Source organism: Atta cephalotes (genome assembly GCF_000143395.1).
Source record: "Atta cephalotes unplaced genomic scaffold scaffold00008, whole genome shotgun sequence".
NCBI lineage: Eukaryota > Metazoa > Arthropoda > Insecta > Hymenoptera > Formicidae > Atta > Atta cephalotes.
Genome location: NW_012130072.1, coordinates 3,056,175 through 3,083,996, shown reverse-complemented (window position 1 = coordinate 3,083,996; position 27,822 = coordinate 3,056,175). Strand labels below are relative to the sequence as shown.

Sequence of the window (27,822 nt, the reverse complement as noted above, 5' to 3'; positions counted from 1 at the left end):
CTGAAGAATAATTTTGACTCAATAAAGTCTGTCAAAGAATAACACCCTGGCAGCTTTGACTTTAAAACCATTATTCTCTCTATTTAAAATCTTTCATTATTTTGCCTTGTTATGATTACATGTTGTAACGGTTCGCTCTTCGCACTAATAGATTAAAACCAGTTACATCATAAAATAACAATTGATGATACTCACGATCGCGATGGTGATCCACATTGTGGCTCGGAGTTGTCGAGCTATCGGCGTCGCCCTCGCCATCCAATTCGTAAAAGAGCCTGCCTGTGTCACCGTTCACCTCCTTCACGACATTCATGGCCATCACATCCTCCATAATTCTGCAAATGCGTTTGTCATCTTGAGTGCTCGCTTTATTTAATTATCCGCGTTGACGTGGCTGCATTATCAGCCATTGATTTCACGATAAGTGAAATTTCGCGCGCAGATTGCAAGGCTTTGTGTAAGAAGATGTTTAAATACAATATTTCCAAGAATACAATTAAAAAATTTATATTAAAAATATATTTGATGTGTCCCAAATGATTCAAATTTTTGTGTTTATTTAACACAAGATGAATATATTAGAAAATTTAATTACAAATATTATGTAAAAGAAATTAACTTGACAATATAACACTGACACAATTTGCTGAAAATATGTTTTTTCTGTAATATTTTCATATTTTTCTCCAATATTCATGATTGTTACAAATTTTATTGTATTTATAATTAAATAAATAATATATAAATCACTAATTATAATTAAAATGTTAAGAATACTACTGATTGTTTTTTGGTAATAAAGTTGTAATATTGAACTATAATCTGTCTCTCCTTTCTTATATCAAAACTTTCAAAAGATCTCTTCTTATCGAAGAGATCACATAAGCATTCTTATCTTTGCGATAAGAAAAGCTAATTGTGAGAAAATAAAACTGCGATATAAATCTTTATAACAACTGAATAAGAAAGAATTTAATTATTATTATTATTTAACTGTCTGATTAACAAAATGTATGAGTACTAAAATATACATTATGAAAGATCGTAATGTATAATTAATAAGAGAATTATGAAGAAAGAACTGAAAAACAAATCATCGACTGATTTAATGCAAATAGATATGCAAACGAAATTAACATGATATATACTACAATTTGATTCGCATATTAATACTGTACTTCGATTAGTTTTATCGCACATCTCTAACACAACAAATTTGTTATTCTATTTAAATTTAAATGTTCAGCTCGTTTTAACTGACAATTAAGAGCTGCGCTCGTTTAAATAGGGATTAATCGCATCATTATCATAATTACTGTGGAACTTCAAATCGTTTGGGAAATAACGGTGTGCAATATTTTTCCATCAAATTTAGTTTGCGATTTAATTATTAATGCCTACGTAAGTTGGAGCGTGTTGCAGTTTATTTATTAGTATACAACAACGATGCAATTAAGTTTTTTTTCTGCGCACGTATGCACAATCGATCTTTCGACTTTATGATAAAGCGCGACAGTTAAATATTCTATGTATTACATCATAATCCAAAAAAGTTTATATCTAAAGATAATTTTTTTCTTTGGTTATACAGTTTCTATGTTAAAATACTGAAATCGTCAACAATTTTCGTTAAATAGTAAAATAATTGACTTATCCTTGCTTAATTGGTTAAATTATTCTTTCTGCTTAAATGTTGCTCTGCATTTTTCAATATATGAATAATTATTTATTCATCTTTTTTATTATTAAATTATTAAACATTCTAATTTGTAATATTCTAATTTACTGTTTAATATATGCAAAAATAAATAATAAAAATAAACAAACAGTTAATAGTTAATACAATAAAATAATTAGTAATAACCTCCGTTTGCAATCACATTTATATTACCGCTGTCTAGCTCAATTTTTTTTTTACTATTCTTCCAAAAAATGTAGAAAAATTCAGGAAAAAAAATTTATTTTTCAACATCTCTCTTATATTATCATTACATTATAAAAAAAAAAGTTTTTTAAAAAGAAATTTTAGGAGGAAAATCGGACTCTGTTTTGTTTTATTTCGGAGCTCACGAATTTGAGAGTGAAATTTCGCTGAAAGATTGCAAAAATGAAGAGTTAAAATATATAATTATTAATTCCATAATGTTGTTTTACGTGACAGGCCTTTTAAAATGTCAAAAAATTACGCGGGAAAATATTTACATATTATATCCTTCTCCATATACATGGAATAAAATATATTATACACCAGCGAAAAATGTCAAGAAATATATAGTTTAAATAGGCCACAACGATGATAAACGTGTACACGTCATTTTTCCTTCGCTCACATTGCACATTCAATAGAGACTTTTACGGGGAAAGAGCACACGTGCAGCTCGTGCCAGATCAATTGATATGCTAATGATTCGTCGTAAGAATTTTTATGCGTTTCATGCGGCAAACGCGAAATTATTATCGCTCGACATTTATGTCGTGCCAATTCATCGCACTCGGATTTCCTCTATATAGCCGAATTAGCAGTGTTAAAAAATTAGATTTTTGAGAAAATAGATTTTTTAGAAAAAATATTTCTCTTAAAAAAAAACAAGTATCTCTCACTTACATTCACACTCGTTTGGCCTGATCCTGTAGATGACGAAGAATGTCTTGCACGCGGTGGAGATCGTCACTGTCGGACGAACGGCTACAACGGACACGACGAAAGAAGCGAGCCAATCACGAGGCAGCGCGGCACACGCGTTCGATCAATCGTGGTGCGGTCGCACGCGCCTGACCAATCGCAGCGCAGTCGTACGCGCCGTCCACAGACCACTTCGATCCGCACAATCAACAGAGTGAAGTTGCTCGAGAGCGATACGAACGCGGCGACATTCAGCGACGTTCGAGGCGCCGTTCGATTACGCGCGACCGGCACGATGCGAGACGATATTCGAGCGGAAGCGATTCGACTGCAGTCGACGCCACGCGCGAGGTTTTCCTCTCGAATATGCACTCACGCGAATACTCCGATCGTCTCAAACGAAGCCGGTGGCATGTTCCAGCTTCCAGCTGCCACGTAAATACACTTTGTGCCGTTTGCGTCGTCGTGTCAGTGAAGACGCACGCTGTGCGACTCGCAGCGTGCGAGTCACTACCTACGATCTTACGATATATCGAAGTGACGTACATATGGGATGGAGTCACTAACGCCTCAACACGTAATTAGATAATATGCTTATCGAAGCACGTATAGAAAATATATATATGATATATGCATCAAACATGAATGACCCGGCGTATACAAATTGCAACTCTCTTTTATAATTAGTTCATTAATTCTAGAGACTTAATTGTGTTAAATCGAATCTTTTTATATATTTATACCCTCATTGTAGGAATAGTAATTATTTCTACTATACAGAATTGAATATGTGTCACAACTTGAATAAAAATAATTCCACTTTGTGAAATTCCTCACCTCTGTTTCATTATAGGACATTACGAAAATTTCTTTTGTGTGTGCACGTAAACCTTATATTCTCTTTCCCCTTTCTCTCTCTCTCTCTCTCTCTCTCTCTCTCTCTCTCTCTCTTTCTCTGTCTCTTTCAGTTCCTTCCACCCATTCACCAGACAGAACGCATCGCGTTCTACAAGACAATGCGATTCTGTATGACGATAATTCCAAGGGAAGAAAAAATAATGGAGATAAAGAAGAATAAGTGTGTGACAAAAGCACAAGGTACCTACCTTTCTCGGAACACTCGCGACGAAATGAACGAACGATCTCTTCACCAGTGACTCTTACGGCACTGCGCCCGTAATGTGACGCGCGTGGCACTGAGCGTGATTGGTCGAGAAGGCGCGACACAGCTGCGAACCGCGACGTTCCGACTGGCGCAGACTCATTCTCCGTCGATGCGATCCCGTGAAAATCCATACCGCGCGACTGACCACCACACCGTCACCGTGTTGCACTAATTATACAAGACGCGAGGGACCGAGGGTCTCGCATTGCGTAGTGTTGCGCATAAATTATTTGCATACGTGCGTAGGTTATAAAAAAGCTTGGAGGGACTGCGTTAGCTACAACTTCGATCAATTTTTCAAATTTGTAAACTCAGTCTTGAAATTTTGCAACAAGACAAGATTGTTAGATGAAAAAATAAATTTGTCAATGCACTTGCGTATGTTTAATCATAATACGTGGATTATTAGTCATAATACGTTAATTATAATTAAGTATGAATTATATATTCATTGAATATATAATTATTTATTAATTCATTTCACATATTGTGCAATATATACTTTGAATGAAAAAATGGAATAAAAAAATTCATTCCACATACAAACAATTCTTAAAAAAAAAACAATTTTTATAATGTCGCTTTCTTATTTAAAAGTAACTTAAAAAATTAAATTTCCCAAGAAAAGGGAAAACTTTTTTAACTACAAAAAATTATTGACTAATCAAATAAATATTGGCAAAAAGAATATTCATAATCAAATACATTTTTTTCGTTTTCGTCGATCCTTAAAAAATTATTTTTTTTTTAGTCGTGACGATTTCAAAAATTTTTTATGAGAAGGTAGTTCAGTTTTAAAATAATGTTTATTGAACTCATTCATAATAAATTCCGAAATTACGTTTTTTTAGTCGCGTCATTTTTAAAGTGAAAAAATATGTCAAGCGTATTTTTAGAACAATGAATTTTTTTCGCAACTGCATAAATGCGCATTTAAACGTTAATTAATTTAAATCTCAAACGAGATTTTCTTCTTTCCAAGAGTAAACGTCCACGAAATAATGTACATTTTCATTCGCATTTTGCTTTACCATTTTATTCTACATCTACATTATGTAAATATGATATTTAGCAAGCGAAATTCGCAATTAATTATTCTCACCGTTCGCTACAACTCGTGGGCTCTAATTGAAACTATAATTAAAATTAAATTCATTAAATTCATTAATCCCATATTCTAGGCACTTCTCACGAATAAACTGGACAAATGGAAGTCCGTTTTTGTAATTCATTTCAAGATTCAGTCGCGTTCTTTCTTGGATCACATTTGTCTTACTGACATTCGTTAGTTTATCTTCTATCTAAATCTATGTCTTCTTCTCTCATTGTACGTTTCAAAAATTACAAAAATTATTCATAGCCATCTCTTTTAATCGCAAATTTACGTCGGCATTTAAAGAGATCAAGATCTCATTTATTTTATTAACAATCTCATCGTTACTATTTTTCTTCATCCGTAACAAGTTCAACATCCTTCTGATATGTCGCATATCTTAATTGAAATCGAAATCACTTTCTGTGTTCGAAACATTCTTTTCGATTGTCGTATCTGTGTCAGAATCCAGAAGAGACTTGATCACGTCTTTCTTCTTCTTCAATTGACTCGCTTCGTTAACATTTGCCTGTTGCAATTTATCCTCATCTTTGTCCAATTTTTGTTCTAATTTTGGATCTACCTGTGAGATCTTTTCTGCTTCTGGTTTTTCTATACGACTCTCGGCGTCGTCACCAGAATTCCGCTGTTCCTCTTTGTATTCCTGTTCATACGCGTTATCATATGTCTGATTAGGATCATAGGAGACTTGTTCAGTGTAATCGTATGCCTGAGTGTCAGGATTTTTCTCGTATTCTTGATTAGGATCATATTGCTGAACAGGATCACCATATCCCTGATTGGGGTCATAGCCGTAATCGTATGCTTGATTCGGATCCTGCTCGTACTGCGCGTCAGAATAGTGCTGGTACTGTTGATTATTAAGATCTTCAGGATACTGCTCGTATTGGTCAGCCACATACTCGACGTATTCTTGACCATCTTGAGCGTATCCTTGATTAGCGTATCTTGAATATTCTTCGTTACCAGCCTCGTATTGCATGTTTGGATCGTAATATTGCTGATTTGGATCTTGTTGCTCGTACTGCTGCGTTTGACTCATATCTTCAGCGTATCCTTGCTCGGCACTGTATTCACCATCTTTCACAATATCTTCGAATTGATCAACTCGAAGCTCCGTCGTTGTCTCGTCGTTGTCCATCGTTGTCTTTCTTCTGTCTTGTTCATCAAGTTCCTCACCTGGCTGCGACGCGGTCTTAGATTCATCAACTGAATGTTGACTCAAATCTTTAGAGGATACATCTTGAATGTCCTCGATAAGTCCACGTGTTTCAATTTGCTCCTCCGTCTCATTTACCTCGCTTGTGTTCAATGTTTTCGTTTCCATTTCTGAGCAAGGAAGTGTATCCTGCAGAGGACGCGCGTTCTCCACTTCGTCATTCACGTTTTGATTGATGAATCGTGATGATTCGTTAATAACGTCTTCTTTGATATCCATAGCTTCGACATTTTTTCCCGCCACTCGATCTTCGTCAGCATCGTCCAAATGTAACTCGCGAACTTTTTTCTGCACACTTGCAAGATCCCACGGCGCCAATTCCTCGGCAGCATCGAACATACCATCGATATCCGATTCTTTACCAGTTACAAGATCAAGTTGTTTCTCATCCGACGCATTTTTCGAATCGTCGATCTGTGATCCATCACTCGTGGCTATTTTCTCGTTTACGCTGTCTTTTTTCACAAGTATTTCCCGATCGCATTCCCGTAACTCGGCTGAATCGGCCGCGTTATTCCAGTCCTCTTTCACAATCTGCGCGTCTCCGCGCGGTCGGTCTAATTTCGCCGAGTGTGTCGCAACGTCTTCTTGAATTTCATTTCTTGTACGTCCTTCAGCCTCGCGTTCCTCTTTACATTCAGACGCATCGCTTTTTGCATTCTCGCGATGTTTAATTCCATCTTCGACTTCCATAGGTCTTCCACTATCATTTTGCCCGTCCGAATTTCGTGCAATATCTTTCAGAGTCGCCGTCCTGGACGCAAGATCGCTAGCTAATGCTAGAATCTTGCCCATTTCCTCGGGTATCTTCTCCTTCTTCGCCCGATTCTCGGCTGAAACTTCCAAACCATCTTCGGTCAGGGAGACATTCAATAAATCGCCGCTAGTGTTCTGCTCGTGGTCTAGTTCGTCCACGCTCTGCACGCCGTGCTCCCGATGAATCCTCCGGATGTTACTGATATATCGATCCAGTTCTTTCTCTAGAATCGCCGTCTTGCCGTTATCATCTAAATTAAAGTTGTCTGTTCCCAAAGCAGTCGGCGACAGAGCAATATCCGCATTGCCCCATAGCAAATGTTCGTTGCGTCTCATCAAACTGTCCAAGTCATCGCTGGTGATGGAACGAGTGGATCCTTCGTCATCTGATTTCTGCGAACTCGCTAGGATGTAGTCCATGTATCCTGGTAACGGATCGACCTGATTAGCGATGTTTATGTCAGATCCTGTTCGGTATATACTTGATTTCCCAGTTATTAAAGTCGGTTCCACGGCCGCGGTATCGGACGGATTGTATTCTCTTATCTGCGATCGCGGATTAGACCTCAATATGTTGGAGTCGTGATAATGATGTGAGATCAAGGGGTCAAATTGGTGTTGAACAGGCACGTTCTTTTCATATTGTGAGATATTTTCAGCGGGAAACCGCGCGGTCGCCGAGAGACCGGGTGCGACTTGCGCCGATTTCATGTGCTCTCTGAAGAATCGATTAGTGGAATTATCCAAAGATGCAATTGGTAATATCGGCGCTTCCGCATATGAAACACGAATGTCCGGAACATGCTGAAGATTACGAGGCGCACTTCCGTCGTAATTGGAAGGTATCATTCGTGGATATTGATGAACATTCGGCACGGAGGCATAAATGTGTGGTCTATGTAGAACATTCGTCTGACGATGATCGATATCGCGAGTTGCACCTAATGACGCAGTTGTCAAAATTGGTGGAGGATTATTCAACGAGGCACCTACGACAGTTTGATCGTGCAACTTGGAAGGGGAGGTAGACCTTGGCTGACTCGACTGTGGATCAGGCGCTCCCGGATACGATTGCGGTGATGAAATGCTTCTTATTTCCGCAGATGCTAAATCGGGATGTACCAACGCGACGGTTTTCTTCGTGTGTCTATCCTCATTCTGACTGACGATGCCACTATCCTCGGTGACGCTACCGGGTGGTCGGTGATTGGCATAAGCGCGAAGTAAATAAGCCTCGTACTGTTTCTGGAAAGAAATCAACATTCTCGCTTATTAGGTAGAACATAACTACGTAGAACAATCCCAAAAAACACAAAATTATATGTATATCTGTCTTTTGTAATTTCTCTTTCAATAATTAATATAATTGTAAATATAATACAAATGTTATATTACAGTTATTGTTTGAGTGGGAAATTAAGAGGTACGTTATTTTGTGTTTGTTAGTGTTGATTCGTTTGTTTGCATTTATGTATTCATACCTTATTATGTGGCTACAAAGAATGAATAATATAGCGCGATATATGAGAATACATATAGAGGAAAGACTCCTGTTATGAAATAGTATCATAATCGAGTTCATTTTGGGTGTTAGAAGTTTATGGGCAGAATTTAAAAAAATAATAGGTCATTTTGAAAGAAATTTAATAAGCTTTGAGAAAATATTATATAAAATTTAATTCAAATTTCATTTTTTTTTTTTAAAGAAATGTAAAAAGTGTGCAAATCGCAAAGTCAAAAAATTATGCTCCTAATATAAGATGCCTTGAGAAATCAATATTAAACGCAAAATATATCAGTATTGCAATTAAAAAATTTTATTTAATGTTTCTTAAATATAAACATAGCCAGGATACGCGAAAAAGTATGCGATACATTATAGACCCAGAACTCGTCTTCAGCTGAAATCAAGCATCGCAGAAATAGGCATTCGACGTTCATTCCGGTTGTCTTTTTTTTGTTATTGTACAATAACATTTATACTTTAGCAACGATTTTCACTATGACATGAGAGCATGAGTTATTTCATATTAGAAATAACTTGGGTATCTCCTATTACGATTTTCACGCCTTATGGTTTTGCGATTATCAAACCAAACTTCTGTAATTAAGCAATTCAATATCCCGTATTTTTCTATTATTATAGTACGACCTTACTCTACCACTACATGAAGAATTTATTGCCAAATATTTATTTTATTAAATAATAAACAATGTTTAAAGGCTTATCTCAATGAAACTTGAAGATATCCAAATTCTAAAATCTTTTTTTACGATAATTACAGGCATGAGCTAATAATGAATTTTCTACTTTTTTTCAAGAGCAATAACAGTTTTTCAAGAGCAATAAATTCATGGTAGAATCAATAGATAGCGTCTATTAGTTTAGGAGAAACGCCGAATTATCTCATATTAGCCTATCTCATAATAGGGGGATCTTTCCTCTTTTTTATTTATATAGAATTTAAATTTTTTATAAAATTTTAATAAAACGCATTATAGATTTGACAATCGAGAAAATCAGTTTCCATTTATATTTTCAATTTATCTTTGCTAAAAAAAAGGAGCTTGATAATATGTTTATATGAAATATAAATTAATAAATAAAAAAATGTTAATCTTTAGAATAAAAATTGATTGAATCTTATATCAATAATAAATCTTAAAAATTAATCTTAAAAAAGAATTTAAAAACATAACTGGAATTTTATCGGCTATAATTCTTATTTTTCCAACATTCATTATTTTATTTTAATATAATGAATATAATACTGTTATAACAAAAAAAATAAGTAACTTGAAGCAATTTCTCTACAAAAATATAACAAAGGATGTAATAATGATTAAAATGATAACTTACTCTGAGAACATTGAGTCTGTCTTTTTTCGCGCTTATCAGCGCAAGCTTGTTCATAACTCTGTCCAATACGGCTAGAAGCTTATGATTTCTTTCGTCCCTCGTGCGTTGTTCCTCTAGATACTGTATATATCTCATGCGTAATCGATTTATACAGACATCATGTCTGTAATTAAAAAATTCATCGAATGACAAATTTAAATTTCGAGAATACCTTGTCATTTTCTAGCATTTTTTCTCATCTATTTTCATAACATTATTAATTCTACAGATGCGGAATTGTGTTAAATTGTAATAAAAAATTAGCAAATTAGAATCATGTTTTATAGATTTTTTTACAATAAGCCATTATCTAAGCTTTAAGTCTTAAATCGTAAGAAATTGATTAATTATAGTCGATTCGACTTCTCACATTTGACTGTGATTGATTAATTTCTTATGACTTAAAACTTAAAACTTAGATAATGCCTTATTGTGGAAGGCCCATTAAATATCTCGCACATCATCTCTTTTTTTTTTAATTACGTAGAAATAATTCATTCAAATGGTTAAGCGATCGATTAAGGAGTTAATGTGACTCCCTCACGAGCAGATCACCTCGGTAGCATAAAGTCTCCGCTGAAGTCTCCGCGACAATATACAGCTAACGCTCCTTTGCACGCTAAAACTCCTTTGAAAATGGAGATGCGCATTAACGTGAGGCATGATATACGTGAACATTTTTATTCACGATCGATGAAACGCTCGGATGTCTCGGCCAGACACGAATCAGGACGCGTAAACAACGAGAGAACAGAATTCACGTCGTCCTGAGCATGGAGATATATCGACGGGAATGGGATTGAGCTCGCGGCTGTTATTGATCGTGACATTCCGTAGAACCGGACTGCTACTGAATCGATATCGAGTATTTCAGGTAATTTCTCTACATTATTACTGTGTTAGAACGACTCATTCAAAATTTCACATTTTCAAATTGAGAAATTTGTCCAAAAAATATCCTGCCCAGAAATAATTATTCGAATCAACATTGATCGATGATCTTATTGATTTGATCAATTATTTCTAGTTGTTTCCAGCTAAAATAGATTTATTGATTGTAAATTTTTTTACTGCTAAAGTATTTAAAAATAACTCTGCAATATGTTATTATATCCTTTAAACATAAAAATTGAATAAAAAAATGTTTAATTATCTTTTAATAATTCTTATCATCTTTACCTACTCGCTGATAATACATTAATGATAATATATTGCATTAAATTATAGAATAGTACATATATACATATAAATAATATCTAATAAATAGATCACACGATTTGTTTACTTATTATTAATTTTCTAGATATATAGCAAACTTTACTATAATTCACTACAATAATTTCATTATAATCATGGTGTAATTAGATATCTATTATAATCATAATATATGCAAAAAATATCATAGTTACATCACAATAGACTTATAATAGTCATAGATAGATAATAACGTCATTGTAAGATTATCAAAAAGTCGCAATGATATAACATTTTATTATCTTAATCTATGTGATAGCAGTGAAGTGCAATTTTTATCAATTTCATAATATCATAGTGACATCAAACTTATGACAAGCGGACATTTACTTTATTATAATATTATTGAAACTCTTTTTACTTTTGAAGATAGCAAAATGTCACATTGATCTGCACTGTTTATTCCAAATTCAAGTCAATCAACGCAGCATTGCAGGAATTCTAGTTCTCAAATTCTAAACGGATTCGAAACTCACCTGTTACGGGACTCTCGCATGAGCATGGTGAATCGCTCCTCCAGTCGAATTCTCTCCTCCTCACTGGAAAATTTTGTGATGTTATCAACAACCGTATTCCCGCATTCGTAAGATTTATCCTGGAAGATGTGGTATACTTGCCTCTTCCGCAGCTTCTCCTGAAGCTCAAACATTCTCTTGTAATAATCGTGACCATCGTAAAGCGGTGCCATGCTGCGCGCCATTCAGAGACCAAAAAGTTGAAGGACGATCGTCGCACATCGAGGCAATCGACATACAATCGATTCAAATAATACTCCACGCGACGGAAGTTCAAGTTTATGTACTGTGCGATTCGAAAGACGAGAGTATCTTGCGGCGTCGATAATCGTGATTTGAGGAATTTTTTAGCATCTCTGAAACAGATGTGAAGATAATAATGCAAATTCTCGAAACGAACGCATTTTTACTCTCATTGACTTTCCACAGTTTTCTAGTTTAACTTTCTGAATTTAAAATTATATTAATTTCTCCAAAAGAAATACGAATTTTGTAAAATAAAAAAAGAGTGGAAGGAATACCAGATTAAAATTTTGATGCAAATGAAGAAATAAAAATTTTTTAAAAAGAGAGATTTCATAAACAAATATTAAAAATGAGTAAAATTCATTAAATATAAAGTGACAGTAATATTACTTCAATATATAATAATTATACTGATAATTTTTTTTATTTAACAATGTAATTTATTACGTATAACATTATTGTATTTCTATTGTTAAGTGAGAAATTATAATATTGATGTAATATTACTACTATTTCGTTTTGTTTAGCGGGAGAACATAGAATATTTAAATCATAAAAGTTACTTAAAAACGTTACTTAAAAAGAATTAAACGTTTTTAAAGGAAAAGTATAAGATAGGAATCAGTCAAAAAGGAATAGAATTAAAAATTCAATATGATTAAATGTAAGGCATACTTTTAAATTCAAAAATGATGAAATGAAGATTAAGTTATTAGGGCGAGAATTCGAGTGTCGTTTCACGACACTCGAATCGCCCAGAATTGTTCACAGCATCGACGATGTACATGCAACAACAATAGAATGAACACTTGGTATGCGCGGTATTTGAGTTCGATATTCTCAAGGTCTTCAGGGCGAAGAAACGATCCTTCGTCATGCCGACGCGGCAAGCAACTGTCGCGGTCGAATCGTCGAGTCGAGATCGTGGCAAGTCGGGGCTGTTTCAGCGGGTAAACACGCAGGTGTTACGTTCCCTACTCCCTTTATGCCGAGCGAATTCGTAGCAGCGACTAAGCAGCAGCTATTTAACTTGAATTTCACAATGTTACGAAACGCGTGGATCCGCGTTCTCGCCATGTGTGTAACTGGTACCCACATGATTTATCATTTCAAAATTGTATCAATCGCAATTTTTTGTATTGTTAAAATCAAACTTAAATCTTCATATATATAATTAAAGAAATAAAATGATTATAAATTTGATAATTACGAAAAAAGAAATAAGATGTTTAATTATTAATATATATTTTTAATTATTAATATACCTTTTTTCAAAATAAAGTTTCTGGCTTTTACAATTTTTAATATCTAGTTTTAAAAAATGAATATTTTTAATTTACATTTATTTTAATTTGATAAATTTTTTGCAGAACAAATTTTTCCGGATTATTCCGAGTTTAATTCTTCCACTGTTCTTAACACTGTTCTCCAACACGATCCTAAAGTTAGAAATTTATCGATGAATATTATCATGTATAATAAATAATATAAAAACTTTCTAAATACTATAAAAAGAATACTAGAACATTAAACACTAAAATTTTCATTTTTCGATTCCTTATCTCAAATTCTATTTTACGAAGAATGACGCAATTGAAATAGTAGGTTAAGTTAAAATTTGTGATACTCAACGTAACTCCAACGTTAATCGCAACGCTGAAGTATTACAATCGAAAAAAGTCACATTGCAGTAGTTAACGATGAAATATAACTAAATTCCATCGATCGGGCGTGAAAGGATATGCTTAAAGATGCAATCTGTGGCGCAGTACTCTATGCGGTCACGTCGCGTGCCAGTTGCAAATTTTCTCCTATCGTGTGCCCCGACTTCCTACCTTCCAGTTAGTTGATTCACCTTGATAAAAGCGAAATAAGAGAGGATGTATAATTGTGTACAACACTATGCTGCATAAATTATGAATTGCTGTTTATTAACTATATCAAGGAATACATTTATGTTTTCCAAGAATATATATATTGTTTTTATATAAATAACAAAACGAATAAAGAATGACAATTCATAGAAACTTAAAGATTTTTTCGTGCTTTCATGTCTTCTAGCACACACATATCTTTCATCACTTTTTATCTTTATGCCACCTTTCTATACTTTGCACGCAAATGTTCCGTCAACTCAGGTGTTTTCGCTGTCGCCATGTAGAAAATAAGCTCCAAGTTGTCGCCATTGCGTTTATACACTCGACGAGTCTGTCAAGGAAACAAAAGAATGTTAATTAAATTCAACATTTTTCACTTACATAATTATTAATGTTCAATATTTGCGAGAACAAATATTTAAAAAATATATTACGCAAAATGTAATAAGTGTAACATACAAAAGAAAAATGTCTTGTAATTGGAGAGACAATTCGATTAATAAATCAATATTTAAAAATAATTAAAAAATATAGAATAATATTAAATAAAAATAATAAGTAAAAATAGAATAAAAATAGAATAAAAATAAAAAATTTATCGTAATCAATATAAGATATTATGATACATTAGATAGTACATCATATTCTTAAATCATGATAGTACAAGTAACAAGAGCTCTTCTGAAGCCGATCGTGCTGTGATCGACATACTAGTTTCTTCATCTTTGATTTAAAAAAAAAGCAGAAGAAACCATGCCAATCATGATGCGGACAATTTCAGTAGAGAATTAAAGACAAGTCTTTATAAAGCTTTTTGTGTTTAGAAAAATTAACTTTAGAGAGATTAGACAATTTTTTTTTCTCTTTGTTAAATTTTTACTTTATTCATTCGCGATCATATTTACAGTTACAAGACATCCAATATATATCCGAAAACTTAATTGTACCTTTGTTAAAGGCGAGAAAGTTGGTACCGTTGCATCTGTTAGTAATATATTGTTGCTGTTTAAGTCGAGGGTATTGTTATCATTGCTCATTAGATCACCCTGTTCGACCGTAAACGCTCCTATGTTACCAATTAGACTAAGTACGACCTTATTAGTTCCTGGTAAGATCTGTAGGAAACCGTTCTCTCGATGCATCGGTATTCCTGAATCCGGATGCCAGCTCTGCGCGATGTAATTAAACATCGGCTGACCTATGGATGTAATGTTTATCTGATCGTAGTAATTGAAAGGCTTGATGGTCGGGTACATGCCCATTGCAGGCTCATCCGTTATCCACGTGCCCTCTAACCAGGCCAGTACGTGCAACAGCTCATGCAGCTGCAAAACCTTCATCTCCATCTTTGCAGCAGTTGTAATTAACAATCTAGTAGTCTAATAAGGCTTTTAATTGACTTTTCGTATCTATACGTCTTCAACAGTAAGATGTACACTTTATACTGAGATAGCAACGTGAGATTTCCAATATTTTATAGCAGGAAACGCACTCTTGCATAACGTATAACATGTATACGAAAATGTACCAATCAAAATCCTTCGTTTCCTTTCTATGAAATAAAGAATTCTGATTGGTTGAATTTCTTATATCTTAATGTAGCGTAATGCAAGAGTCTATGTTCCCCGCTTATACCTTCGCATCATCCTGTAATCTCATTTATTATATGAAACGCAAGCATATAACATCACAAACATTTACTTGATACTTATCTCACAAATGGAAATCGCAATTGTCAATCGGAAAAATATACGCTCCATGTATTATTACAGACCTATTCTTTTCAGCATCTATAGTTTTATTTTTCCTCTTTCTCTCTCTTACATTTAATTATACACACACACACACACACACACACACACACACACACACACACAGAGAGAGAGAATATATATATATATATATATATATATATATATATATATATATCCGAAGTGCAGAAAACATAATATCAGTCATGGAGAACAGATCTTGAGCTGTTATATAACAAAAAAATGAACATCTTTTTATGATAAGTTCGTGAAATCTGCGATGGAATATTACTAATAATAAATTTGTCATACACGGATTTTCAAATGATTGTAGTAGATGATTAGATAACGAATAATTGATTTAGCATGCGCGTTTTTATCGCTCTAAAATTTTGTTTACGCTTAAAAAACTGTAGTTGATTGTCAAAAATGTATAATAAAATTAAAACTTTATTTGCTCTTCTGGCAGGATGATTTAACTTAAGTAAACTAGAATTATTCCAAATTAAAAAATAGTATAAACATTAAGAATCAAAAGTAGAACAAAAAAGAAATTACATGATAGTATAAAGTAAGTAGTATATTTAAACTCAAAATAGAAGAAGAGTGTACATTTGAAAATCCTAAGAACGATAAAAACACATATTTAGTATTAGCCAAAAAATGTTTTACATAATAATACTTAACAATTTTCAAATATTTTATCACAGATACATAATAATTAGAGATGCACCGGATATCCGATATCCGATAATTTTACGATCCAGTACATCCCTAATAATAATAATTTAGTGATTAGTTTACTATTATGTATTTCATGTGCAATAGCTTCCGGTCTTCTCGTTCTTTCTCATAAAATATAAGTGCTAAAAAGAGTACCCTGGATATACTGAAAATCCAGCAGATTTAAAAAAAAAGTCATCCCGGAAAAACCGTCTGGTCACCCTATCTTACATTCTTTTATTTCTCTTCGCTCACTTTCGTATATTTTGCTTGTAAGTGTTCAGTCAACACTGGGGTATTCGACGTTGCCATGTAAAACACATATTCTAAACAATTATCGTGAAGTTTAAATTCTCTGCGTACCTGCCATAAAATTAGAAACATATTTTAATTGTAAAATTATGCTATCACTTACATAAATATCAATTGCAATGCTAAGTTAATAAAATTTATGATAAATTGGATCATTCATATTACAATGGATTAATGCACATTAAAGGCTGTTTTATACAAAGTATCGAAATCTGTAGTAGTGATACATATTTAATTTTGACAACAATATATATTTGTTCAATAATGTGACGATATTTTAAATATTAAATCAAATAATATTTATATTCTTTTACATTTAACTTTGCTAATTTTATATACAATAGCTTTTAGCATGCATTAATAATTTAGTATAATGAAAGTGACCAAATTTACTGTTAAATATACCTGTGTTACATGGGGTACCTTTGCTTCTTTTATTCTAGTTATATCAGTACTATTTAAGTTGATGGTTTTGTCAGTTATTTCGCCACATTCAATGGTAGTTAAACCAAAATTATGTGCTGAGATAAGAGTTACTTGATTAGTTCCAGGGTTCACTTTCAGAAAACCTGTTTCCCGATGCATTGGCTTCTTTAAATCCGAGTTGGAAAAGCTTTGCGCAGTATAATTGAACATAGGTTGTCCTAAGGACATGAAGCTTATCTCATCATAATAGTTAAAATCCTTAATTGTCGGGTATTTGCCACTGCCTTGATTCTCAGTTCGCCACGTTCCTTCTAGCCAAGCCAATGATTCTAGTGCTTTATGCAATGGTACACGTATCATGTTTCTACTATATTATTTTATATATTCTAGATATATTGGACAAGTGTATAAAAACTAATCCTTAAGTATATCCTTTGCGATTCTGATTTTTAACTTGAGAATTTCAGAATCTCCACAAAATATAACCTATAAATCATACAATCACAATTAATATGAAATATAAGATTTATCATAAATTTATAATAGATTTATCTTTTTATAAAAAGTTTCTGTTGTGATCACGATTCTCTTCTTCTATTAAGTAAATACAAAAATTGTTGTTTACAGAAAATGGTTAGTTAGAAATTTACGTTTAAAATTTTAACATTCACACTTGACCGTTCTATTGCAATTTATACCTGGTAAAATAGAAGCTGTTACATATGACAGAACGATAAAAGATCCATGAACAATGTTATGGATTTTGTACAAGTGTATTCTTGATTCTTCTCGGCACAAAAGTTATATAATAGATGAATATCGTTTCACGCATGATGTGTCTAATGCGTCATTTATCCTTGTTTAAGGACGTTCTTCGACTGCAGTTGTGCTCAACCTAATGTGCTCATTATCATGAAAATAATTTATTTCACTTTTATATAATATAAAATATTTCATAAAAAATATTAATGTTTTTATACAAGTTTTTATACAAGTTTTTTATAGTTAGTGTTCTAATAAATACAAATCATATGAAATAAAATTAATCATATGAAATAAAAAAAATCTTTAAAATTCTTTAAATTTCAAATTATCAATAGTGGAGCTTTTTTGTATTACTCAATGATTATTTTTTAAAAACGAATAGGAAGATATATTCAGACAAATTTCATGTTATTCCTTGTGATATTAAAGTTTTATGTCTCATTGTTTCAAAAAATTGTTAAGAACAACTTTTTTACAGTGAATAAGATCTTATGTTAAACATTTCAACTTTAATTGAAGTGGAATAAATCTTGATTTTTAATTCCGCTCCGGGTATTGAGTTTTAACCCTAATAATACAGATCTCCAAAGGACGTTCCAAAGAACATTCAAAGGATCCTCTATGTCCTAAGAACGTTCGCCAGAACATCCCTCGAATAAAGTTTGCTACTAGAGAAAGCACACTTGTTCAAGATACTAAAACAAGCTTTTTCTGTAAGTTTCAGAAAAATCTAAAGAAAATGAATTTTTTTTCGGAGAACGAAAAAATGTTTTTTCCTCAACATTCGGAATAACAAGAATAAATGATGTCATGCGCATTATGCATGAAACGGAACGTAGCCAATTATATTAATTGTCGATTGCATATATTTATAGTCAAATATGTCAGTTCCCATATAGCACACTTTATCTCAAAATCTTCCTAAGTGCGTTTTCAGGACGTTAAGATGTTCTCAAGACAGTCCTTCAGAACATTCCTTGGAGATCTGTGCTATCATGAGTTATAAATCTTAAATGCGTATTTTTTTATTTAATATTATAGCTGATACTTTAAAACCAATGATTTTGAGTACAGATTTCTCCATAGTTTGCTCTGTAAAATATATTTAGTCTTATTCAAAATTAATCTTTAAATTTTAGCACAGAAAATGGCAAAGTCAGAAATCTCTTACGTTTTGAAGATTCCGAGTATGCACAAGAATTTATATCAAACGCTACTTAATATCATAACATCACACAAGAATATATCAAATGCTACTTAATACTATTACATACTATTATATTGTACTACATTAAACTAATTTACAGACTTATATTGTGTATTGTATATACTACAAGATTTTTTTATTTTTTATCGGCGGGAATTGCGAATCATGGGATGCATGCAAGTACCTACACAAATTCTTGCACATATTTAATTGCTGCAGCCAATCCAGAGCTTGGCCTTTTAGTTTTTTGGCGGATTTTGTTTCAATACGCAGAATACGCCTGGGTGTCAATCATGAAACTTTATCCCTAGGATGGAAAGTGAAAAATGTAAATTTTAATCATTGAAGTTAATGAAGAAATTTTTCACTTTTCACTTTTCATCCTAGGAAAAAAGTTTCATGATTGATACCCTGGTATCATGCCTGGTATGACAATAAAACTCCAATTTCGCATAATAAATATAATCAATATCATTTGTAATTTTATAATTTTTTTTATTTCTAATATTTTTATATTTTATGTGATATAATGTTATGTTTTACAAAAAAAAACTTCATAAAGAAATTCATGAAAAATGTTCTATTGTCTTATTTTATTATTTTTTATTATCTATATTTTGTTAATAATTTTAATTTTAATTTTCTACATCTGTTTTATAACCTATAATTAGATGTGATAACCTCAACAGTTTTTTATTTTTTAAATATATATGTTTTTAATTAAAGTTTTTTTAATTAAAAAAAATTACATTTATGTATGTTATACATATTTATACATATTCATAAAAAATTTTTTACCGAGAGATATCGCACATGCGCATTACTATTATTTTTATCGTGTACACGGATCATGTCACTAACCTATAATGTGCACATTATCAATTTTGAATCATATTTATGCATTGTTAAAGTACACTTAATTGTCGAATCCGATCGACGAAATTCTTTTTTTATACAATGTCAAAATGTATTTTCTTCTGACAAGAGTTCTTAATCAAGTTGTCAAAATCTTCATCCTCAAATGACTGCACATCAGATGACTTCTCGTTAATTGCCTCGCACTTTTTTTGGATTACCAAAAAGAAACGTTATGATTAACGCGAGCGTAAGTCAGCTTGTGAATCAAGTGGACAAGAGCAATTTTACACTATACACAGAATGGGAGGATACATCTTTCAAAATAATAGTGTTGAAGCCGAATACACTACCATTAAGTGGCAAGGTAATTTAATTAACTGTTTATTTATTGTATATTTATGGATACAGTCAAAGTTTCATTACAAATGCTTTGAACCATTTGATTAATAAAAAAAAATTTTATTAATTGACCAATCAAAGAATACAAAGTGTTTATAGCAACTAAATTTCAAAGCATTTGCAACATTCTGTTGATCGTAACCAGAGCTTTTTCCAGCAAAAAAACAATGTTACATATTGAATTATTTTATCCTTGTTTAAAGTTGGCATATACAACAAGGATATAATAATTCATTATGTTATACTGTGTCCTTGTTAGGAAACATAGCCAAAGTATAAGACAAAATTTGAAAAATTTGAACAATTTTATCAGATTTATCAAGAAAATATAATTTCATTGCCAGCAGTCGATGACTATCATCTATTGAAAATTATCTTATTATTTTAGATGCATATAGAGAATGCCAATTACTTCTTAAATCACTTGGACGAATCCTTTGAAACATATTTGGAGAAAACAAAACAAGCATTCTCTGGAAAAAACGCTGATATAAAATTCTTTCTGCAGGATGAATCATATGGAACAACATTCACATGGAAACAACAAAATGTTCTCACTCGTGGAGAAATTACAATGCATTCTCTTTCGAATATATTGATTCTATCTGACACTTTAAAACAATCATTAGAACTTTATCAACAATATCAAGAGCGAGCACTGGCACTGGAAAAAGAGAATGAATACTTTAAGAAAAGCAATACAGAACTGATCGTGAATTTAGAAGAAATAATAAACAAAAAGAACACTATGGAAAAAGATCTTAACATGAAATTTCTTTTACTTCTGAATACAAAGAAGAAAAAAATTAGAGAGCTTCAGGAAGCTTTAAATAATACAAAAAAGACAATAACGAAGTCAGCATATAATGAAACCACTGATGATGAAAGTGATGAATCAGATATAAAGAGTAAGAAAATGTATGATACTAAATCATCTAAACTAAAGAAACAAAAGATGGATTATAAAAATGATCAGGAAGTTATACCAAAGAGTAAGACAAATTTTAAGAGACACATGAATTTCTCTTCTAGTGAAGATACAAGTCCTGAGCCTTCAACAAGTAAAGTCAAGTTAATGTTACAAAATACAAACGTGTATGATACAGTGAAATCCAAGCGAATTCTTAACAACTCAGAAGAAGAATATAACACCTCTGAGGAGGATATGTTTTCCTAATAACAAAAATAATATATTGCATTCTTTTTCTTATATTTAAAAGATAAAATTATGCAATTTTTTAAAATGCATTTAACATTATTTATTCAATTGTTTAAAAAAAAATTTCGATATGAAATCATATAGTGCACGTATCCGATATGTGCATATATCCGATTTGTATTATATGTCTAATGAAATGTTCTAGTCTAAATTCCAACGTTTAATAAAAACGTTTAATAAAAATTATTTTACATTAGAAAAAATCTATTATGTGTATACGAAAAGTTGATAATTGATAATTTTTTAATGTGCAAGAGCAACTATTGTTATTAGACTTATAGTTTAATTGTAACTAATATATTTTGATGACAGTATTTTGTAAAACATTATGAAATATAAAATGAATATGTTTAATAAAAGTATTTTTTATTAGAAAAATTATGCAGAACTGTTATTTAATTCATATTTTATAGAATTCTTCTATATTTAATATAATTAAAATAAGTGAGATAATGAATTGCTTTGCATTTAAATTATTCTGACTATTATAAAAGATTGCATTCAAGGATCGGGAAAAAATCTAAGATATAAAAAAATCGCACGCTTTCTTAGAGTGATTAAGAAAAGTAACAACGATTCGATCATTAAAGATTGCCTATATGTTAATGTTATCCACAATATTTTACATAAAATATATATTACAATATTATCATTAATAAATAACGAATAGTGGTAATAATATTTATCGTTTCGTTCTAATAATCAATATGCAAATGCCGAAATTTACATAATTAAGTACATCACGTTTCATAGTAGAAATTCAAAATGTGCAATAAAAGCATCAAGCGAATTTGATAAATATATCACTCGACGATTTCATTACAGATATCAATCTCGTCAATCTACGATAATTGACTTACAATTAGTATATAGTTTTTATTTTGGGTAGTTAAAGTATGTGTTCTCTTTTTATATGACTGAGAATATTTACGATTGCTTGAAATTGTAACATATCAACGTCGTACAAAGTACGCACACAGTTTCTTGAATGTGTAATGTCCATTGTCACCAATGAAGATTAATCTCAGTTTAACTTACTTTTCATTTTTTTCTAGTCTTAAGAAGTAGAAAAAGATGAAGAGTCAATTGAACTGAAATTAAAGTTAATCTATTGATAGAAATGAATCCAAGATGAATATTCAGATTGGTTCATTTAAAAATAGTTCCAGAATATTAGTAGATAAATTTTTGAAATATTAGGTGTAGTAAAAGAAATCCATTATTTTTCCATTCAATTTCATGCAAAAATAATGGATTTCTTTTTACTACACCTAATACAAAAGAGTATAATACTCTGGCGCTGTTTAATTGCTTGCAATTATCGTCGAAAATAAACATATCGAACAAATCTCTCTTAATATAATACAGAAAACTTATCATTAAGAACTGTAGACTAGAATATGGCCGAATGTGTGTGTGAGTTCTTATATCTATGTAAGTAACGACGTAAAACTATCGTTTTTAATAAAGATTACACAACTGTTGAGTTAACGAAACAAACTTACATGTTATCATTTCTTAAATGATCAGTACAACATTAAATCCTAATTGCGTAACAAGTGAAGACTTTGAAGGATTCAGTAACAATACCAATAGCGCTATAAAATCACAAAACAATGATTCGGAATGTCGAAGTGCATTATTCGGTGCCGCAAGCAAATAGATTAATATAGGACAGTGTCTTTCATACGTGCCGTCTCATTATCCTTTCCTGACGTGGAAGAGCCAAGGTTGGATTAAAGGTTGGTCTGAACACAGGTTTGAAAGGTAGCAGAAGTACGTTTTGATTGTATGGGTCATTTAGAAACATCCAGCTGGCAATAGGTTCTCTGGGAAGTTTCCTCTCGCGTTTGCCCTTTCAAACTTGCATTCAGACCGATGTTACTCAGCCGGGCATCTTCCGATTTATCATAGCGCCCAGATCCGGCACGATCTGTCTCTGCTCGCGATTGAATAATAAAGTTCTCGCATTCAAAAAGGACAGATCCGGTAACTGATTCAGAACTTTTATAGTCTCGGCTTGCACGGTCATCGGTCTCCCGTATCGATCCACGACTACGTGCTCCGTACCTTGCGTATTCTCTTTCTTACCTACTGATATCTTTCTGTGATATTCATGTACCCTGGAGGTATTATTGCTTATTGGAAATGACTTATTGTTGGTTAGAGAGACATTTCTCAATGCTCGATGCGAAGAGTTGCTTTTCTGCTTAATTCCGATGTCTTGTTCGGTTTTTTTCTTCCATTCCATTGTACAGGGTCCTGGTAATGGTTCTATTATCTTGGATATCTGGGACGATTTTTGCTGTTTTAATGAACTGCAAGTGAGATCGGATAAATTTTGTGATTTCATGGATTGGCTTGGTTCTTGTACAACTGCTTCTGATGAATCTATATCAGTAATAAAAATTAACAATTAAAATTAGTTAAATTATGAATACAATAATTTTGAAAATATTCTATGAATGTTTAAAACCAAGCAAAACAAAATTAAGTGGCAGTCTATTTAATTTTTAATATGTACATTTAGAAAAGATATTCCTATTTAAAACAAAGTTTATAAATATACACTTATACATATACACGTATGCAAAAACAAAGACGTTACAGCTTGAACACTTACAGTAATAAACGGAGTTCGTTGAGCAAGATGACTGATGATAGGATTCGGAATGTGTGGAGCAATGGGGTGTTAGTAGAGGATCAAACGGACACAATAAATCCAGAGGCAGAAGAGCGGATAACCCACCACCTGTATTGTTATTTTTCGCGACATTTAGGAAAATTCAACACACTTGGACCGCTTTCGCTTTGGCACTCACATCTTAAAATATTGTTTTAGCCTTATTATTTATGAAATATTAAACAAGGATAATTATGCTTAGTAAGTGCCAAAACAAACGCCTTGATCTATATGATCTATATGTAAGAGACAACACCAAACTATTTTTACATATAGACTATTTATTCAGAAAATATTCTCTTTCTCTATCTCGTTATATAGAATATAAATTAGCAAAATATTAGACATTTAGCTATGTTTCTCTCCTAAATACAATAATTTAATCTAAACATGCAATTACAATAAATACTTACTAGCATCTAGAGGATTTACAAGGCCAGAACTATTCCAATCAAATTGGGCGGCAGGTACTTCCTAATACGACGTTACAATTATTAATTAATACGTAAATTATTTACATATAGAAATTAAACCTCAACTTACATCTGAACAAGCTGCACCCTGTATCTTGCTGGTATTGGCTGCAGAAGGTTGCTGAGGCTCAGCAGTAGCTTTAATTGGCTCTAACGGAGTAAAACCAAGATTTGCAGCAAATCTTGGTATATTCGGATTCCATCTTGGTCCAAACAGCTTTAATTTCACATAACAAATATCATTATTTTTTTCTCATAAATGTATAAAAATATTTTAATTATTAAGTTGTTGTGTATACTTACAATATTCCGAGAATCGATGCCAAGAGAATTCAAAAGAACATTATTACTACTACTATTCGCCCATTGGTAAGTGAGAGCATTGGTTTCTTCCACGCTCTTTACATTCTGCCAAACTTTATCTGTTTTATCTATTAAGGCTTTTAACTCAACTTCATGATATTCAGAAAGCACAGAAAACATGTTTGTTATTATATCTTCTATTTTATTCGCAGCCTGAAATTATTTTAATTAAATTAATGTTAAAATATGTAAAATTATATATTATTTATATTATAATGTAAGACTAAAAATCTAAATTAAAGCGATACCCTTGTTTTTTTATTCTAATAAACTACTAGCAATCATGTATTACACAAACATTCCTAAACTCACACTCTTGTTTTCTATCCGACATATAGATTCTTTTAAACTAAACTGTTGTGTTTCTACTACATCCGTTGATGTTTCAAAATTACTAAAGTCTCCGAAATCATCATCGTCCTCAGGTACCTTCAATTCTTTAGCATCGTCAGATTTCCATTCTATCGTTGTGCTCGAAAAATTAGTAAAATCACCAAAATCATCTTCGTTATCCACATTTTCGAATCCAGGACAATTATCTTCTCTAGTTGCTGCTGGCTCTGTTGTTCGTAAAGGAAAATCATAAAATTCACCATTGCTAAAATATACTACAGAATTTTCGCTTTTAAATGTGGCACATTCTTCGCCCGTATTATTCGTAATATTAATTTTATCTTTTAAGCAGTCGAGAGATGTATTAGTAGATGGCAGTGAAGCTTCTTTAATTGGTGAAAACTTTTGTATACAAGATGCTTCGAATGAAGATGTATGTAAACCGTGAATTTGTACTGTCTCGTATGTACTATTACTGGATACTGAATTGTAGTTATTTGTCAACTCTGATACATCGTTAAAATCTCTATGCTCCATAAATTCTGTAAAATCGGAATTATTTGGATCGTGTGCAACAAAATTTTCCGGAATGTAATCTTTGTGTATCTCTTTATTACTCGACTCTTTTTTCTTAGCAGAAATTTCCTCACTTATCCCATTCACAGTTACTTTTTGAATAGTTTGATTTTTCGTTTCTACGGCTACATATTCGCTTTCTTTTGATTGTATAGTATTTTTTACATCAGCTATATCGCAGAAATTAGGAAAAGTATTCGCGTCGCTTTTTTTACTAGAGTTTCGAAGGTGAATGTCTTCAGTATGTGCATGTACGGATGTATGATCTAAATTTGATTCCTCTCTCACAGCATCGTCGTCGAAAGTGAAATCGAAATTAAAAGAATCATCTACAGTTTTCGACTTCTCATTACTCGTCTCAGATATTACATCGTACATCTCTATGTATTTCGGCTGAATACTGAATTCACAGTCCGGTTGTCTAAAAATGTCAGTACCGCCTACATTATGTTCTTGAGAGATAACAAAATTGGAAATTGTCCTTTCATCATTGATGAAGACAGATTTATCATCTTCATCATTAGTATCAATAACACAAGTTTCATTCTCGTCGTACGTGTAATTTTCTCCAACTTCATCCGTTACATTGCATTCTGTGTCCATAGAATTAGGCTTATCATTCAAATAATCTGTTTGCAAAACCGTTACATCCACCTTTTTATCGCTAACAGTGTCGTTCCATTCGCTGGAATCTTTAAACTGTTCATAATTGTAAAAATCGTCGTCCAGTTGTTGTAGAATGTCCGGCGTACTCGTAGGATCTTCCAAGTCTAGACTCACAGGTTCAACCTCGTCATTCGCTTCCAAATCATTTGACGATCCTTCCTGCTCACTAACTGTCTTTACGCTATCAGCTAAACTACTATTGTTGCTACTAATTACATCTGTATCAACAAAATTTTTCTTAACTAAAACATTCTGAGTACAAACATGATCAACACTATTACTAATGTCAACATTACGCGACTCGCCATTCCTGGGTGAATCTAATACACTGTATTTTGTTATACTAGCATCTTCAAAATTATTTTCCAATACGTTACTATTATCTGTTCTATCCTTCAATCTTATGTGGCTCACATTGTTGCCCGCCTTCTCGACGATCAATAGATCATCAATGACATCACATTTTGCCTCGTTTATCTTAGGACAATTATCCAATACTGGTGACTCATTAATACCGTTTAATCGAGGAGATACATTTTGTGATGCTACTGGTGTTTGTATCGGAGTGATGAGTTTTTGTGGGGACTCTGATGAAATAGATAGACCTATAATAACATTTATACAAATTAGAAAGTGATACAAACGATGTGTTTAAGGAAATGCTACTGTGTTATTTGTGTCACTATCATTCCATCCTTGTTTTATATCTATACATGATAAAGAAGAGAGATAAAATGACACAAATAACTGATACGCAACATAAATAAGCATTGTCTAGAAGATTTCTTTAGATATCTTTAGATAACATATATATCTTTAGATAACATATACATGTCTTAAAAGATGTCTTTATATCTTTATGATGTCTTTTATGACATACATGTTGCTTGAGTAGCGTCTCCTCTAGTGCATTCAAAGCATTAGTTACTAAACTTTAATAATACTGGAACATGCACTGATTGCGAGAATTCTTAAGAATTAATAAATCATAGGATGATTAGAAAAAAATATCCTTTTATATCATGCTATCTCATGTCCATTTTCTATACTCTTTATTTATAAGTGTATCATAATACATGTTCTAATTTTTTATTATATTATAGTATTATTAGAGTTTAGAAACATTAACATGTAATATGGTTTGATATTTTATTAAATAGCTGTTAATCTGTATATAAGTACCATCTATTCCACCAGTTGTAAAATCTCCGAATTCATCTTCATCGGACTCTCCAAAATTGTCTAAGGGCGGTGGCGTAGAGCTGACTAAAGGTGGGAAAGCCATGATTCTCCCTATTTTAGGAAATATCAACAACATGTTTTATAAATGAAATTAGCGAAAGATGTAAAATAAAAAGGTCTCTCACTATGTTACAAAAATGCTCATTATGTTACAAACG

The 27,822-nt window shown here is 32.2% G+C and overlaps 6 protein-coding genes across 6 annotated transcripts in view; 1 reads left to right on the top strand and 5 right to left on the bottom strand.

Annotated features, from left to right (window-relative positions):
* LOC105627354 (AMP deaminase 2) overlaps nucleotides 1-331 on the bottom strand; it is a 28,882-nt gene extending 28,551 nt beyond the window's left edge. The window contains exon 1 of the mRNA XM_012208639.1: nucleotides 196-331. Within this exon, the coding sequence (XP_012064029.1) occupies nucleotides 196-331 (136 nt within the window). The remainder of the gene's footprint in view (nucleotides 1-195) is intronic.
* Nucleotides 332-5,281: 4,950 nt separating this feature from the next.
* LOC105627190 lies at nucleotides 5,282-11,730 on the bottom strand. Its single transcript, XM_012208477.1, has 4 exons — nucleotides 11,648-11,730; nucleotides 11,507-11,569; nucleotides 9,738-9,900; nucleotides 5,282-8,122 (listed from the first exon to the last, which is right to left on the bottom strand). Exons 1-4 carry the CDS (start codon nucleotides 11,728-11,730, stop codon nucleotides 5,282-5,284), a joined length of 3,150 nt encoding a protein of 1,049 aa, XP_012063867.1.
* A 1,971-nt stretch (nucleotides 11,731-13,701) lies between these two features.
* On the bottom strand, nucleotides 13,702-15,014 carry LOC105627189 (THAP domain-containing protein 4-like). The gene is made up of 2 exons (XM_012208476.1): nucleotides 14,616-15,014; nucleotides 13,702-13,999 (listed from the first exon to the last, which is right to left on the bottom strand). Exons 1-2 carry the CDS (start codon nucleotides 15,012-15,014, stop codon nucleotides 13,883-13,885), a joined length of 516 nt encoding a protein of 171 aa, XP_012063866.1. The 3' UTR covers nucleotides 13,702-13,882.
* A 1,365-nt stretch (nucleotides 15,015-16,379) lies between these two features.
* On the bottom strand, nucleotides 16,380-17,240 carry LOC105627187 (THAP domain-containing protein 4-like). The gene is made up of 2 exons (XM_012208475.1): nucleotides 16,860-17,240; nucleotides 16,380-16,505 (listed from the first exon to the last, which is right to left on the bottom strand). The coding sequence occupies exons 1-2, from the start codon at nucleotides 17,238-17,240 to the stop codon at nucleotides 16,380-16,382; spliced, it is 507 nt and encodes a 168-aa protein (XP_012063865.1).
* Nucleotides 17,241-19,942: 2,702 nt separating this feature from the next.
* On the top strand, nucleotides 19,943-21,286 carry LOC105627186 (DNA repair protein XRCC4-like). The gene is made up of 2 exons (XM_012208474.1): nucleotides 19,943-20,074; nucleotides 20,498-21,286. Exons 1-2 carry the CDS (start codon nucleotides 19,943-19,945, stop codon nucleotides 21,284-21,286), a joined length of 921 nt encoding a protein of 306 aa, XP_012063864.1.
* A 1,927-nt stretch (nucleotides 21,287-23,213) lies between these two features.
* LOC105627185 (aftiphilin) lies at nucleotides 23,214-27,707 on the bottom strand. Its single transcript, XM_012208473.1, has 7 exons — nucleotides 27,605-27,707; nucleotides 25,160-27,027; nucleotides 24,788-25,000; nucleotides 24,555-24,701; nucleotides 24,425-24,485; nucleotides 23,952-24,080; nucleotides 23,214-23,719 (listed from the first exon to the last, which is right to left on the bottom strand). The coding sequence occupies exons 1-7, from the start codon at nucleotides 27,705-27,707 to the stop codon at nucleotides 23,214-23,216; spliced, it is 3,027 nt and encodes a 1,008-aa protein (XP_012063863.1).
* Nucleotides 27,708-27,822: the final 115 nt, after the last annotated feature.